The sequence below is a fragment of the Camellia sinensis genome, chromosome 15 (genome assembly GCF_055761805.1).
Source record: "Camellia sinensis isolate YWXY chromosome 15, ASM5576180v1, whole genome shotgun sequence".
Classification (NCBI taxonomy): domain Eukaryota; kingdom Viridiplantae; phylum Streptophyta; class Magnoliopsida; order Ericales; family Theaceae; genus Camellia; species Camellia sinensis.
The window spans coordinates 78,271,305-78,287,183 of record NC_138975.1 but is presented as its reverse complement, the minus strand read 5'-3'; the positions used below and the strand labels follow the sequence as shown (position 1 = coordinate 78,287,183).

The following is a 15,879-nucleotide window of genomic DNA, read 5'->3' as shown; positions in this document are numbered from 1 at the left end:
TTCTCAAGTCCAAAATGTGGAATTTGAATTCACTTTGATTTCATTCCTATTTCCCTTTCTTTTCTCTAACTTTTCTTCTAGCTCTTAAGAACAAAGTACATCTCTAACTCACTCTGTCATTCTCCATCCTTCCTGGTTTTGTTCTAGGAACTAATTAGCACGGGAAACTAATCGTTTCTTTAGCTTAAGTGGCCTAGTTTAACTCAAACTAATCTTACTTAGCATCAAAGAAAGAGAGTGTGCTGAGTAATTGTAGCTTATCGATTTCAATTTAACTTAAGAACCTCATTTAAGGTTTTCTGAATCACCTAAGTCTTCAGTTCTCGAGTCGAAAAAGATGAATTTGAATTCCCATTGATTTTGTTCCTATTTCTCTTTCTTTTCCCTAACTTTCTCCTGTACCTCTCAAGAAGAATGTTTCTCCCAAACGCTCTCCGTCCTTCTCTCATTTGTTCTAGAAACTAATTAGCTAAGGAAACTCATTGTTTCATTATGTTAAGTGGCTATGGTTAACTCAAACTGTTCTTGCTTAGCGTCTAGGAACAAGAATTTACTGACTAATTTTTGCTTAACGACAATACTTGAACTTAAGAACCTCATTTAAGGAGTTCTTAATCACCTAAATGTTCAATTCTCAAGTCGAAAGGGATGAATTTAAACTCCCTCTAATTTTGTTCCTACTGTTCTCTAACTTTCTCTTCTTGCTCTCTAGATGAAAGTATTTCTCATTCTCTCTCGGTCCTTCTCCATCCTTCACCCTTTTGTTCTGGGAACTAATTAGTTTAGGAAACTAATTGTTTCATTTGCAAATGTGGCCAAGTTTAACTCAATCTAACTTAGCCTGTAAGAAGGCGTATTTACCGAGTAATCGTAGCTTGATGATTTTAGTTTAACTTAAGAACCTCGTGTATGGATTTCTAAATCACCTAAGAGTTCAATTCTCAAGTCTAAAAGAACGAATTTCGATTCCCCTTGATTTTGTCCTTATTTCTCTTTCTTTTCTCTAGCTTTCTTTTCTAGCTCCCAAGAAGAAACTTTCTCTCTAACTATCTCCGTCCTTCTCTATCACTCTCTCTTTTGCTCTATGAACTAATGAGCTCAGGCAACTAATTGTCTCATTAGCTTAAGCGGCCACGTTTAACTCAAATTAATCTCGTTTAGCCACAAAAAAATAAAATTTACTGAGTAATTGTAGCTTTACGATATCAGTTTAACTCACGCACCTCATTTAGGTTTTTCCAAATCACCTAAGTGTTCAATTCTCACGTCCAAAACGATGAATTTGGATTCACCCCGATTTTGTTCCCATTTCTCTGTCTTTCTCTCTCTTCTAGCTCTCAAGAAGAAAGTTTCTGTCTAACTCTCTCCGCCCTTCTCTCTTTTGTTCTAGGAACTAATTAGCTTTGGCAACTGATTGTTTCATTTGCTTAAGTGGCCGAGTTTAACTCAAACCAATCTCGCTTCGCCTCTAAGAAAGAGAATTTACTGAGTAATTGTAACTTGACGATATTGGTTTAACTTAAGCACCTCATTTAAGTTTTTCTAAATCACCTAAGTGCTCCATTCTCAAGTCCAAAATGTGGAATTTGAATTCACTTTGATTTCATTCCTATTTCCCTTTCTTTTCTCTAACTTTTCTTCTAGCTCTTAAGAACAAAGTACATCTCTAACTCACTCTGTCATTCTCCATCCTTCCTGGTTTTGTTCTAGGAACTAATTAGCACGGGAAACTAATCGTTTCTTTAGCTTAAGTGGCCTAGTTTAACTCAAACTAATCTTACTTAGCATCAAAGAAAGAGAGTGTGCTGAGTAATTGTAGCTTATCGATTTCAATTTAACTTAAGAACCTCATTTAAGGTTTTCTGAATCACCTAAGTCTTCAGTTCTCGAGTCGAAAAAGATGAATTTGAATTCCCATTGATTTTGTTCCTATTTCTCTTTCTTTTCCCTAACTTTCTCCTGTACCTCTCAAGAAGAATGTTTCTCCCAAACGCTCTCCGTCCTTCTCTCATTTGTTCTAGAAACTAATTAGCTAAGGAAACTCATTGTTTCATTATGTTAAGTGGCTATGGTTAACTCAAACTGTTCTTGCTTAGCGTCTAGGAACAAGAATTTACTGACTAATTTTTGCTTAACGACAATACTTGAACTTAAGAACCTCATTTAAGGAGTTCTTAATCACCTAAATGTTCAATTCTCAAGTCGAAAGGGATGAATTTAAACTCCCTCTAATTTTGTTCCTACTGTTCTCTAACTTTCTCTTCTTGCTCTCTAGATGAAAGTATTTCTCATTCTCTCTCGGTCCTTCTCCATCCTTCACCCTTTTGTTCTGGGAACTAATTAGTTTAGGAAACTAATTGTTTCATTTGCAAATGTGGCCAAGTTTAACTCAATCTAACTTAGCCTGTAAGAAGGCGTATTTACCGAGTAATCGTAGCTTGATGATTTTAGTTTAACTTAAGAACCTCGTGTATGGATTTCTAAATCACCTAAGAGTTCAATTCTCAAGTCTAAAAGAACGAATTTCGATTCCCCTTGATTTTGTCCTTATTTCTCTTTCTTTTCTCTAGCTTTCTTTTCTAGCTCCCAAGAAGAAACTTTCTCTCTAACTATCTCCGTCCTTCTCTATCACTCTCTCTTTTGCTCTATGAACTAATGAGCTCAGGCAACTAATTGTCTCATTAGCTTAAGCGGCCACGTTTAACTCAAATTAATCTCGTTTAGCCACAAAAAAATAAAATTTACTGAGTAATTGTAGCTTTACGATATCAGTTTAACTCACGCACCTCATTTAGGTTTTTCCAAATCACCTAAGTGTTCAATTCTCACGTCCAAAACGATGAATTTGGATTCACCCCGATTTTGTTCCCATTTCTCTGTCTTTCTCTCTCTTCTAGCTCTCAAGAAGAAAGTTTCTGTCTAACTCTCTCCGCCCTTCTCTCTTTTGTTCTAGGAACTAATTAGCTTTGGCAACTGATTGTTTCATTTGCTTAAGTGGCCGAGTTTAACTCAAACCAATCTCGCTTCGCCTCTAAGAAAGAGAATTTACTGAGTAATTGTAACTTGACGATATTGGTTTAACTTAAGCACCTCATTTAAGTTTTTCTAAATCACCTAAGTGCTCCATTCTCAAGTCCAAAATGTGGAATTTGAATTCACTTTGATTTCATTCCTATTTCCCTTTCTTTTCTCTAACTTTTCTTCTAGCTCTTAAGAACAAAGTACATCTCTAACTCACTCTGTCATTCTCCATCCTTCCTGGTTTTGTTCTAGGAACTAATTAGCACGGGAAACTAATCGTTTCTTTAGCTTAAGTGGCCTAGTTTAACTCAAACTAATCTTACTTAGCATCAAAGAAAGAGAGTGTGCTGAGTAATTGTAGCTTATCGATTTCAATTTAACTTACGAACCTCATTTAAGGTTTTCTGAATCACCTAAGTCTTCAGTTCTCGAGTCGAAAAAGATGAATTTGAATTCCCATTGATTTTGTTCCTATTTCTCTTTCTTTTCCCTAACTTTCTCCTGTACCTCTCAAGAAGAATGTTTCTCCCAAACGCTCTCCGTCCTTCTCTCATTTGTTCTAGAAACTAATTAGCTAAGGAAACTCATTGTTTCATTATGTTAAGTGGCTATGGTTAACTCAAACTGTTCTTGCTTAGCGTCTAGGAACAAGAATTTACTGACTAATTTTTGCTTAACGACAATACTTGAACTTAAGAACCTCATTTAAGGAGTTCTTAATCACCTAAATGTTCAATTCTCAAGTCGAAAGGGATGAATTTAAACTCCCTCTAATTTTGTTCCTACTGTTCTCTAACTTTCTCTTCTTGCTCTCTAGATGAAAGTATTTCTCATTCTCTCTCGGTCCTTCTCCATCCTTCACCCTTTTGTTCTGGGAACTAATTAGTTTAGGAAACTAATTGTTTCATTTGCAAATGTGGCCAAGTTTAACTCAATCTAACTTAGCCTGTAAGAAGGCGTATTTACCGAGTAATCGTAGCTTGATGATTTTAGTTTAACTTAAGAACCTCGTGTATGGATTTCTAAATCACCTAAGAGTTCAATTCTCAAGTCTAAAAGAACGAATTTCGATTCCCCTTGATTTTGTCCTTATTTCTCTTTCTTTTCTCTAGCTTTCTTTTCTAGCTCCCAAGAAGAAACTTTCTCTCTAACTATCTCCGTCCTTCTCTATCACTCTCTCTTTTGCTCTATGAACTAATGAGCTCAGGCAACTAATTGTCTCATTAGCTTAAGCGGCCACGTTTAACTCAAATTAATCTCGTTTAGCCACAAAAAAATAAAATTTACTGAGTAATTGTAGCTTTACGATATCAGTTTAACTCACGCACCTCATTTAGGTTTTTCCAAATCACCTAAGTGTTCAATTCTCACGTCCAAAACGATGAATTTGGATTCACCCCGATTTTGTTCCCATTTCTCTGTCTTTCTCTCTCTTCTAGCTCTCAAGAAGAAAGTTTCTGTCTAACTCTCTCCGCCCTTCTCTCTTTTGTTCTAGGAACTAATTAGCTTTGGCAACTGATTGTTTCATTTGCTTAAGTGGCCGAGTTTAACTCAAACCAATCTCGCTTCGCCTCTAAGAAAGAGAATTTACTGAGTAATTGTAACTTGACGATATTGGTTTAACTTAAGCACCTCATTTAAGTTTTTCTAAATCACCTAAGTGCTCCATTCTCAAGTCCAAAATGTGGAATTTGAATTCACTTTGATTTCATTCCTATTTCCCTTTCTTTTCTCTAACTTTTCTTCTAGCTCTTAAGAACAAAGTACATCTCTAACTCACTCTGTCATTCTCCATCCTTCCTGGTTTTGTTCTAGGAACTAATTAGCACGGGAAACTAATCGTTTCTTTAGCTTAAGTGGCCTAGTTTAACTCAAACTAATCTTACTTAGCATCAAAGAAAGAGAGTGTGCTGAGTAATTGTAGCTTATCGATTTCAATTTAACTTAAGAACCTCATTTAAGGTTTTCTGAATCACCTAAGTCTTCAGTTCTCGAGTCGAAAAAGATGAATTTGAATTCCCATTGATTTTGTTCCTATTTCTCTTTCTTTTCCCTAACTTTCTCCTGTACCTCTCAAGAAGAATGTTTCTCCCAAACGCTCTCCGTCCTTCTCTCATTTGTTCTAGAAACTAATTAGCTAAGGAAACTCATTGTTTCATTATGTTAAGTGGCTATGGTTAACTCAAACTGTTCTTGCTTAGCGTCTAGGAACAAGAATTTACTGACTAATTTTTGCTTAACGACAATACTTGAACTTAAGAACCTCATTTAAGGAGTTCTTAATCACCTAAATGTTCAATTCTCAAGTCGAAAGGGATGAATTTAAACTCCCTCTAATTTTGTTCCTACTGTTCTCTAACTTTCTCTTCTTGCTCTCTAGATGAAAGTATTTCTCATTCTCTCTCGGTCCTTCTCCATCCTTCACCCTTTTGTTCTGGGAACTAATTAGTTTAGGAAACTAATTGTTTCATTTGCAAATGTGGCCAAGTTTAACTCAATCTAACTTAGCCTGTAAGAAGGCGTATTTACCGAGTAATCGTAGCTTGATGATTTTAGTTTAACTTAAGAACCTCGTGTATGGATTTCTAAATCACCTAAGAGTTCAATTCTCAAGTCTAAAAGAACGAATTTCGATTCCCCTTGATTTTGTCCTTATTTCTCTTTCTTTTCTCTAGCTTTCTTTTCTAGCTCCCAAGAAGAAACTTTCTCTCTAACTATCTCCGTCCTTCTCTATCACTCTCTCTTTTGCTCTATGAACTAATGAGCTCAGGCAACTAATTGTCTCATTAGCTTAAGCGGCCACGTTTAACTCAAATTAATCTCGTTTAGCCACAAAAAAATAAAATTTACTGAGTAATTGTAGCTTTACGATATCAGTTTAACTCACGCACCTCATTTAGGTTTTTCCAAATCACCTAAGTGTTCAATTCTCACGTCCAAAACGATGAATTTGGATTCACCCCGATTTTGTTCCCATTTCTCTGTCTTTCTCTCTCTTCTAGCTCTCAAGAAGAAAGTTTCTGTCTAACTCTCTCCGCCCTTCTCTCTTTTGTTCTAGGAACTAATTAGCTTTGGCAACTGATTGTTTCATTTCCTTAAGTGGCCGAGTTTAACTCAAACCAATCTCGCTTCGCCTCTAAGAAAGAGAATTTACTGAGTAATTGTAACTTGACGATATTGGTTTAACTTAAGCACCTCATTTAAGTTTTTCTAAATCACCTAAGTGCTCCATTCTCAAGTCCAAAATGTGGAATTTGAATTCACTTTGATTTCATTCCTATTTCCCTTTCTTTTCTCTAACTTTTCTTCTAGCTCTTAAGAACAAAGTACATCTCTAACTCACTCTGTCATTCTCCATCCTTCCTGGTTTTGTTCTAGGAACTAATTAGCACGGGAAACTAATCGTTTCTTTAGCTTAAGTGGCCTAGTTTAACTCAAACTAATCTTACTTAGCATCAAAGAAAGAGAGTGTGCTGAGTAATTGTAGCTTATCGATTTCAATTTAACTTAAGAACCTCATTTAAGGTTTTCTGAATCACCTAAGTCTTCAGTTCTCGAGTCGAAAAAGATGAATTTGAATTCCCATTGATTTTGTTCCTATTTCTCTTTCTTTTCCCTAACTTTCTCCTGTACCTCTCAAGAAGAATGTTTCTCCCAAACGCTCTCCGTCCTTCTCTCATTTGTTCTAGAAACTAATTAGCTAAGGAAACTCATTGTTTCATTATGTTAAGTGGCTATGGTTAACTCAAACTGTTCTTGCTTAGCGTCTAGGAACAAGAATTTACTGACTAATTTTTGCTTAACGACAATACTTGAACTTAAGAACCTCATTTAAGGAGTTCTTAATCACCTAAATGTTCAATTCTCAAGTCGAAAGGGATGAATTTAAACTCCCTCTAATTTTGTTCCTACTGTTCTCTAACTTTCTCTTCTTGCTCTCTAGATGAAAGTATTTCTCATTCTCTCTCGGTCCTTCTCCATCCTTCACCCTTTTGTTCTGGGAACTAATTAGTTTAGGAAACTAATTGTTTCATTTGCAAATGTGGCCAAGTTTAACTCAATCTAACTTAGCCTGTAAGAAGGCGTATTTACCGAGTAATCGTAGCTTGATGATTTTAGTTTAACTTAAGAACCTCGTGTATGGATTTCTAAATCACCTAAGAGTTCAATTCTCAAGTCTAAAAGAACGAATTTCGATTCCCCTTGATTTTGTCCTTATTTCTCTTTCTTTTCTCTAGCTTTCTTTTCTAGCTCCCAAGAAGAAACTTTCTCTCTAACTATCTCCGTCCTTCTCTATCACTCTCTCTTTTGCTCTATGAACTAATGAGCTCAGGCAACTAATTGTCTCATTAGCTTAAGCGGCCACGTTTAACTCAAATTAATCTCGTTTAGCCACAAAAAAATAAAATTTACTGAGTAATTGTAGCTTTACGATATCAGTTTAACTCACGCACCTCATTTAGGTTTTTCCAAATCACCTAAGTGTTCAATTCTCACGTCCAAAACGATGAATTTGGATTCACCCCGATTTTGTTCCCATTTCTCTGTCTTTCTCTCTCTTCTAGCTCTCAAGAAGAAAGTTTCTGTCTAACTCTCTCCGCCCTTCTCTCTTTTGTTCTAGGAACTAATTAGCTTTGGCAACTGATTGTTTCATTTGCTTAAGTGGCCGAGTTTAACTCAAACCAATCTCGCTTCGCCTCTAAGAAAGAGAATTTACTGAGTAATTGTAACTTGACGATATTGGTTTAACTTAAGCACCTCATTTAAGTTTTTCTAAATCACCTAAGTGCTCCATTCTCAAGTCCAAAATGTGGAATTTGAATTCACTTTGATTTCATTCCTATTTCCCTTTCTTTTCTCTAACTTTTCTTCTAGCTCTTAAGAACAAAGTACATCTCTAACTCACTCTGTCATTCTCCATCCTTCCTGGTTTTGTTCTAGGAACTAATTAGCACGGGAAACTAATCGTTTCTTTAGCTTAAGTGGCCTAGTTTAACTCAAACTAATCTTACTTAGCATCAAAGAAAGAGAGTGTGCTGAGTAATTGTAGCTTATCGATTTCAATTTAACTTAAGAACCTCATTTAAGGTTTTCTGAATCACCTAAGTCTTCAGTTCTCGAGTCGAAAAAGATGAATTTGAATTCCCATTGATTTTGTTCCTATTTCTCTTTCTTTTCCCTAACTTTCTCCTGTACCTCTCAAGAAGAATGTTTCTCCCAAACGCTCTCCGTCCTTCTCTCATTTGTTCTAGAAACTAATTAGCTAAGGAAACTCATTGTTTCATTATGTTAAGTGGCTATGGTTAACTCAAACTGTTCTTGCTTAGCGTCTAGGAACAAGAATTTACTGACTAATTTTTGCTTAACGACAATACTTGAACTTAAGAACCTCATTTAAGGAGTTCTTAATCACCTAAATGTTCAATTCTCAAGTCGAAAGGGATGAATTTAAACTCCCTCTAATTTTGTTCCTACTGTTCTCTAACTTTCTCTTCTTGCTCTCTAGATGAAAGTATTTCTCATTCTCTCTCGGTCCTTCTCCATCCTTCACCCTTTTGTTCTGGGAACTAATTAGTTTAGGAAACTAATTGTTTCATTTGCAAATGTGGCCAAGTTTAACTCAATCTAACTTAGCCTGTAAGAAGGCGTATTTACCGAGTAATCGTAGCTTGATGATTTTAGTTTAACTTAAGAACCTCGTGTATGGATTTCTAAATCACCTAAGAGTTCAATTCTCAAGTCTAAAAGAACGAATTTCGATTCCCCTTGATTTTGTCCTTATTTCTCTTTCTTTTCTCTAGCTTTCTTTTCTAGCTCCCAAGAAGAAACTTTCTCTCTAACTATCTCCGTCCTTCTCTATCACTCTCTCTTTTGCTCTATGAACTAATGAGCTCAGGCAACTAATTGTCTCATTAGCTTAAGCGGCCACGTTTAACTCAAATTAATCTCGTTTAGCCACAAAAAAATAAAATTTACTGAGTAATTGTAGCTTTACGATATCAGTTTAACTCACGCACCTCATTTAGGTTTTTCCAAATCACCTAAGTGTTCAATTCTCACGTCCAAAACGATGAATTTGGATTCACCCCGATTTTGTTCCCATTTCTCTGTCTTTCTCTCTCTTCTAGCTCTCAAGAAGAAAGTTTCTGTCTAACTCTCTCCGCCCTTCTCTCTTTTGTTCTAGGAACTAATTAGCTTTGGCAACTGATTGTTTCATTTCCTTAAGTGGCCGAGTTTAACTCAAACCAATCTCGCTTCGCCTCTAAGAAAGAGAATTTACTGAGTAATTGTAACTTGACGATATTGGTTTAACTTAAGCACCTCATTTAAGTTTTTCTAAATCACCTAAGTGCTCCATTCTCAAGTCCAAAATGTGGAATTTGAATTCACTTTGATTTCATTCCTATTTCCCTTTCTTTTCTCTAACTTTTCTTCTAGCTCTTAAGAACAAAGTACATCTCTAACTCACTCTGTCATTCTCCATCCTTCCTGGTTTTGTTCTAGGAACTAATTAGCACGGGAAACTAATCGTTTCTTTAGCTTAAGTGGCCTAGTTTAACTCAAACTAATCTTACTTAGCATCAAAGAAAGAGAGTGTGCTGAGTAATTGTAGCTTATCGATTTCAATTTAACTTAAGAACCTCATTTAAGGTTTTCTGAATCACCTAAGTCTTCAGTTCTCGAGTCGAAAAAGATGAATTTGAATTCCCATTGATTTTGTTCCTATTTCTCTTTCTTTTCCCTAACTTTCTCCTGTACCTCTCAAGAAGAATGTTTCTCCCAAACGCTCTCCGTCCTTCTCTCATTTGTTCTAGAAACTAATTAGCTAAGGAAACTCATTGTTTCATTATGTTAAGTGGCTATGGTTAACTCAAACTGTTCTTGCTTAGCGTCTAGGAACAAGAATTTACTGACTAATTTTTGCTTAACGACAATACTTGAACTTAAGAACCTCATTTAAGGAGTTCTTAATCACCTAAATGTTCAATTCTCAAGTCGAAAGGGATGAATTTAAACTCCCTCTAATTTTGTTCCTACTGTTCTCTAACTTTCTCTTCTTGCTCTCTAGATGAAAGTATTTCTCATTCTCTCTCGGTCCTTCTCCATCCTTCACCCTTTTGTTCTGGGAACTAATTAGTTTAGGAAACTAATTGTTTCATTTGCAAATGTGGCCAAGTTTAACTCAATCTAACTTAGCCTGTAAGAAGGCGTATTTACCGAGTAATCGTAGCTTGATGATTTTAGTTTAACTTAAGAACCTCGTGTATGGATTTCTAAATCACCTAAGAGTTCAATTCTCAAGTCTAAAAGAACGAATTTCGATTCCCCTTGATTTTGTCCTTATTTCTCTTTCTTTTCTCTAGCTTTCTTTTCTAGCTCCCAAGAAGAAACTTTCTCTCTAACTATCTCCGTCCTTCTCTATCACTCTCTCTTTTGCTCTATGAACTAATGAGCTCAGGCAACTAATTGTCTCATTAGCTTAAGCGGCCACGTTTAACTCAAATTAATCTCGTTTAGCCACAAAAAAATAAAATTTACTGAGTAATTGTAGCTTTACGATATCAGTTTAACTCACGCACCTCATTTAGGTTTTTCCAAATCACCTAAGTGTTCAATTCTCACGTCCAAAACGATGAATTTGGATTCACCCCGATTTTGTTCCCATTTCTCTGTCTTTCTCTCTCTTCTAGCTCTCAAGAAGAAAGTTTCTGTCTAACTCTCTCCGCCCTTCTCTCTTTTGTTCTAGGAACTAATTAGCTTTGGCAACTGATTGTTTCATTTCCTTAAGTGGCCGAGTTTAACTCAAACCAATCTCGCTTCGCCTCTAAGAAAGAGAATTTACTGAGTAATTGTAACTTGACGATATTGGTTTAACTTAAGCACCTCATTTAAGTTTTTCTAAATCACCTAAGTGCTCCATTCTCAAGTCCAAAATGTGGAATTTGAATTCACTTTGATTTCATTCCTATTTCCCTTTCTTTTCTCTAACTTTTCTTCTAGCTCTTAAGAACAAAGTACATCTCTAACTCACTCTGTCATTCTCCATCCTTCCTGGTTTTGTTCTAGGAACTAATTAGCACGGGAAACTAATCGTTTCTTTAGCTTAAGTGGCCTAGTTTAACTCAAACTAATCTTACTTAGCATCAAAGAAAGAGAGTGTGCTGAGTAATTGTAGCTTATCGATTTTAATTTAACTTAAGAACCTCATTTAAGGTTTTCTGAATCACCTAAGTCTTCAGTTCTCGAGTCGAAAAAGATGAATTTGAATTCCCATTGATTTTGTTCCTATTTCTCTTTCTTTTCCCATGTCTTTAAAAACTGCATCTTGGAATGTCAGAGGATTTAATAATCCTCATCGACTGAAGGAGGTTAAAAATTTTTTGTTAAATGAAGACATTAAAATCTTGGGCATTTTGGAAACGAAAATAAAAGCTTTAAATGAACAGCTGATTTTTTCTGGTGTAAACAATTGGCCCTTTTTGACAAACTCACAACCTACTAAAACTGGGAGGATCTGCGTCTGCTAGGACCCAGCTTTTTGTAAGGTTACATTGTTATCAGCTTCTGACCAATATATTTTTTGCGAAGTTCATGAATTTTCGTCTGATAACATGTTTAAAATCTGTTTTGTTTATGCTGATAATAAACCTGACATTCGAAAAGAGTTTTTTGAGTTTATGGCTACGACTTCCCATTTGCAGTCCAAAACTCCTATCATGTTTCTGGGGGACTTCAATGCTATATGATACCCGTATGAGAAATCTGGGGGTTCTGTTAGTTGGTCTAGGGTCAAACAGGAGTTTAATTCATACATTCTGAAATCTGAGTTGGTTGATCTCTCTTACGGGGTTGCCAATTTACCTGGGCCAATAAGAGAACTAGTGGGGATTACATCGCAACTAAAATTGATAGAGTGCTGGTTAATGAGGCTTGGCTGGAAACCTTTCTTGCCTCTTTTGCCACCTTTTTACCCTCTGGCATATCTGACCACACTCTCCTGCTGTGGTTAATGTTTCTGACAAGAAATCTTCTTTTAAGAAACCTTTTAAATATTTTGACTTTTGGGCCGACCATAAGGACTTTAATTCTGTGGTTTCTAGAGTTTGAAACCAGTATATTTATGGTGTTCCTATGTATAGGGTGTGCCAAAAATTGAGATATTTGAAGCCTGAACTTAAGGCTCTGAACAAGAAAGACTTTAGTGACATAACTACTAGAGTCCAAACCTCTAAGTGTAAGCTCTTCTCTGCTCACTGTAAGCTGGATAAGGATCCGAGTAATTGTGAGTTGCAGAAAATTGAGCGCACTATCTTCAAGCAGCATGTTGACCTCCTGGCTGTTGAAGAGAGTTTGGCTCTCCAAAAATCTTGTGTCCAGTGGCTTAGTCAGGGGGATAGAAATAGTAGCTTCTTCTTCAAAACCATTAAGGGTAATATCAATAGGGGTAAGATTTTGAATCTGGAGTTGATGGATGGCCAAAAATCTTCTAAAATAGAGGACATCCAGAATGCATTCACAAACTTTTTCTCTGGTTTATTTGGTACCCCGTTTGATGACTAGTATCATGGTTTTGCTAGAATTCAGTCCGTGGTTAAGACCCGTGTTTCTCCTGATCAATCTCTTGTGCTTGCTAGCCCTGTGATTGACCAAGAGATCAAGGATACTTTTTGGTCTCTTAAGACCAATAAGGCTCCCGGTCCTGACGGTTTCTCTGCGGGTTTTTTTAAGACATCCTGGGCTATTGTTGGGAGAGATGTTATCCAAGCCATTAGAACGTTCTTTGAGTCAGGCAAGCTTCTGTCTGAAGTTAATAGCACAATCATTACTCTCATTCCCAAAGTCCCCAACCCTGCGAAAGTGGGTGACTTCAGGCCCATTTCTTGTTGCAACACCATCTATAAGTGCATTGCCAAGATCATAGCTAACAGGATTAAATCCGTTCTCCCTGATCTTATAGACCCTGTTCAATCCGCTTTTGTTCAAGGTCGGAGAATTTCTGACAATATCTTCCTATCTCAAGAGCTTATGAGGGGGTACCACAGGCATTCCCCTACTCCAAAGTGTGCCATGAAGGTGGATATCATGAAAGCTTATGATAGTGTGAGATGGGATTTTATTCTTGATATTCTCAAGGCTATGGCCTTTCCTCCTGTCATGGTTTCTTGGATCAAGGCCTGCATCACTAGCCCTTCCTTTTCAATTTGTATCAATGGTAGCCTTCATGGCTATTTTAAAGGAGCTAGAGGTCTTAGACAAGGTGACCCTATGTCCCCATACTTATTTGTTTTGGCCATGGAAATCCTGGCCAAAATCTTGGCAGAGAAAGCTATGAACCCTCTTTTTAAGTTTCATTGGAAGTGCGACAAGACTAAAATCATTAATCTTTGCTTCGCTGATGATCTTATGATCTTTAGTAGGGGTGATGCCTCTACTGTTAAGCTCATTATGGAAGGCCTTAAGGAGTTTTCATCCTTGTCTGGCCTAATTCCTAATCCCAGCAAAAGTAACATCTACTTTTCTGGTTGTGATATGGAGTTGAGAGCTTCTATTCTTGAGATTGCTAAGTTTAATGAAGGGACTCTTCCTGTTAGGTACCTTGGTGTCCCCTTAATTACCACGAAGTTGAGGGCTGCTGATTGTGGTCCTCTCATTGATAGGATCACCAATAGAGTGAAGAGTTGGACCAATAGAGCTTTATCTTACGCTGGTAGAAGCCAGCTCATTCAATCCATTCTCTTTTCTATGCAAGTGTACTGGTCCTCCCTTTTCATTCTTCCCAAGAAGTTCATTAGGGAGATTGATAGTATTCTTAAAGCATTCCTTTGGTCTGGTACTGATCTTAAAACTCATAGTGCCAAAATTGCCTGGGATTCTGTGTGTGCTCCGAAAAATGAGGGAGGTTTGGGCTTTAAATCTTTAGATATTTGGAATAGAGCGGCCATAGCTAAACACATTTGGTTTTTGTTTTCTGGGGGTGAGGGATCGATGTGGTGTCAGTGGGTCAAATCCTATTTATTAAAGGGGAAGAGTTTCTGGATAGTTAAGGTTCCTAATGATCCCTCTTGGGTGTGGAGAAAATTATTGTCTCTTAGGAAGTGGGTTTCCCCACTGATTAAGCATAAGATTGGGTGTGGGGACACCACTTTCCTTTGGTTTGATAATTGGCATCCCATTGGTCCTCTGTGGAACAAATTCGGGGATAGAATTATTTATGACTCTGCCCTTAACAGTGATACAAAAGTAAGTAAAATCATTGATGGGTCTTCTTGGAAGTGGCCTTTTCCCAACTCTTGGGAAATTCAGGAGCTAATCTCCTCTACTCCTGTGTGTTTTCATCCCAATCCTTCCAGCACTGATCAAGCTATTTGGAATCTTACCACTGATGGTAAGTTTTCCATTCAATCAGCTTGGAATCATTGGAGAAAGAAATTCGATAAAGTGGTTTGGCATAAGCTTGTGTGGGGCCCTCACAGAATCCCTAAAGCCAGCTTCATTGTTTGGGTGGCTCTCCACAATAGACTTTTCACTGGTGATAGACTCCGTATGTTTGGCCTGTCCACTAGCTCTCAATGCCCCTTTTGCCTCCACCTGGAGGAAAGCCACTCTCATCTATTCTTTGAATGCATCTTCTCTAGTAGAGTCTGGAGTGCCATTGAAGTTGCTTGTAACATTAAGTGGCCTGTCCTTGGCTGGCCTGATAGTGTTACATTTGCTTCTAAGGAGACTAAAGGTAACTCTTTGAGGGTGAATATCATTAGTAATGCATTCTTGTGTTCTGTTTACATGATCTGGATTGAGAGAAATAACAGAATTTTTAACAAAGAGCTAAAACCTGAAGAGGTGGTCATTAATTCTGTTATCCAAATGGTTAGAGATAGGATGCTGTCACTTAAGAATATTCCTAGATCCAATGGTGACAAATGGTTTCTTGATAAATGGAGTTTGCCGGAGACAATTTTGAAGCCCCATAGCATCAGAAATGGGAGGGCTGCTGAGTGATATGAGTTCACTAAATGTGGGTCGAGAGATGGTGAGCTTATATGAGGGCTTTATGTATTTAAGCTTTTTTTTCTTTTGCAGGTATATTCGGGTGTCCCAAGTGGATCTATCTATCCTTCAGGGTCGAGTGATGAAAGTTACTTTACATGTTCTCCAATTATTTGTGGGTCGAGTGATGTTAGCCATAAATTTTTTACTAATGACTATATATACTGTAAATTTTTATGTGCAGGTTAAGGAAGCTAATTTCGAGTTGTGTGAGCCCCTAAACTGTGGGCCGAGTGATGAGAGTTCCTACATTGAGTGTGCTGCTGCTATGTTTTGTCTTTGGTATCACTGGATGTACTCGCTTCTGATTTCTTCTACAGGGTCTATTACAATGTTTGAGCTTTATGGTGGCTGCCTGGATAGGGATACGTGCTACGTGTCTGAAGGATGTGGCTGTTATGATATTCCTATGCTGGGCAGATTAGGCTGTTGTGGGTCCACTATAATGTTTGAGTTCTATTGGGGCTGTATGGACTGTTGTGGGTTCGATGGCACTAAGGGTAGGGTGGTCGTGTTTTCTGGCACTTGATGATGGCTGCTTGTAGCGCCTTTGTGCATACTTGTCTTTCTTTTATTTTTTTTTTATTGTACTGTGTATGGACTATGAGTGTTTTGCTAGGTTGTCACTCTTTTTGGCCTAGCCGTGTGGGATGTACATGGTCTCTCATTTTGTGTCTGCTGCTAGTTGTAGCCGTTTATGGGCTGATTTCGTTCAGATTTGGTTCGCTGTTTGGATGTGTTCATGGTCCTCATTCGAATTTATGCGGCTCATGAACATATTTTGGGGCGGTTATAATTTTCCCATGTTTT

General features: G+C 37.3%; 1 protein-coding gene across 1 annotated transcript; it reads left to right on the top strand.

The window, feature by feature from the left end:
• Positions 1 to 12,153: 12,153 nt before the first annotated feature.
• On the top strand, positions 12,154 to 15,598 carry LOC145813079 (uncharacterized). The gene is made up of 4 exons (XM_082908342.1): positions 12,154 to 12,393; positions 12,583 to 15,017; positions 15,103 to 15,157; positions 15,254 to 15,598. Exons 1-4 carry the CDS (start codon positions 12,154 to 12,156, stop codon positions 15,596 to 15,598), a joined length of 3,075 nt encoding a protein of 1,024 aa, XP_082764468.1.
• The last annotated feature ends 281 nt before the right edge of the window (positions 15,599 to 15,879 follow it).

Excerpts from the sequence above, each read along its gene's own strand:
- LOC145813079 (XM_082908342.1), top strand. The coding sequence starts at position 12,154 with ATGTATAGGGTGTGCCAAAAATTGAGATATTTGAAGCCTGAACTTAAG. Across the intron at positions 15,018-15,102 it reads AGAAATGGGAGGGCTGCTGA|GTATATTCGGGTGTCCCAAG; the intron begins GTGATATGAGTT and ends TTTCTTTTGCAG. Across the intron at positions 15,158-15,253 it reads TTCAGGGTCGAGTGATGAAA|GTTAAGGAAGCTAATTTCGA; the intron begins GTTACTTTACAT and ends TTTTATGTGCAG.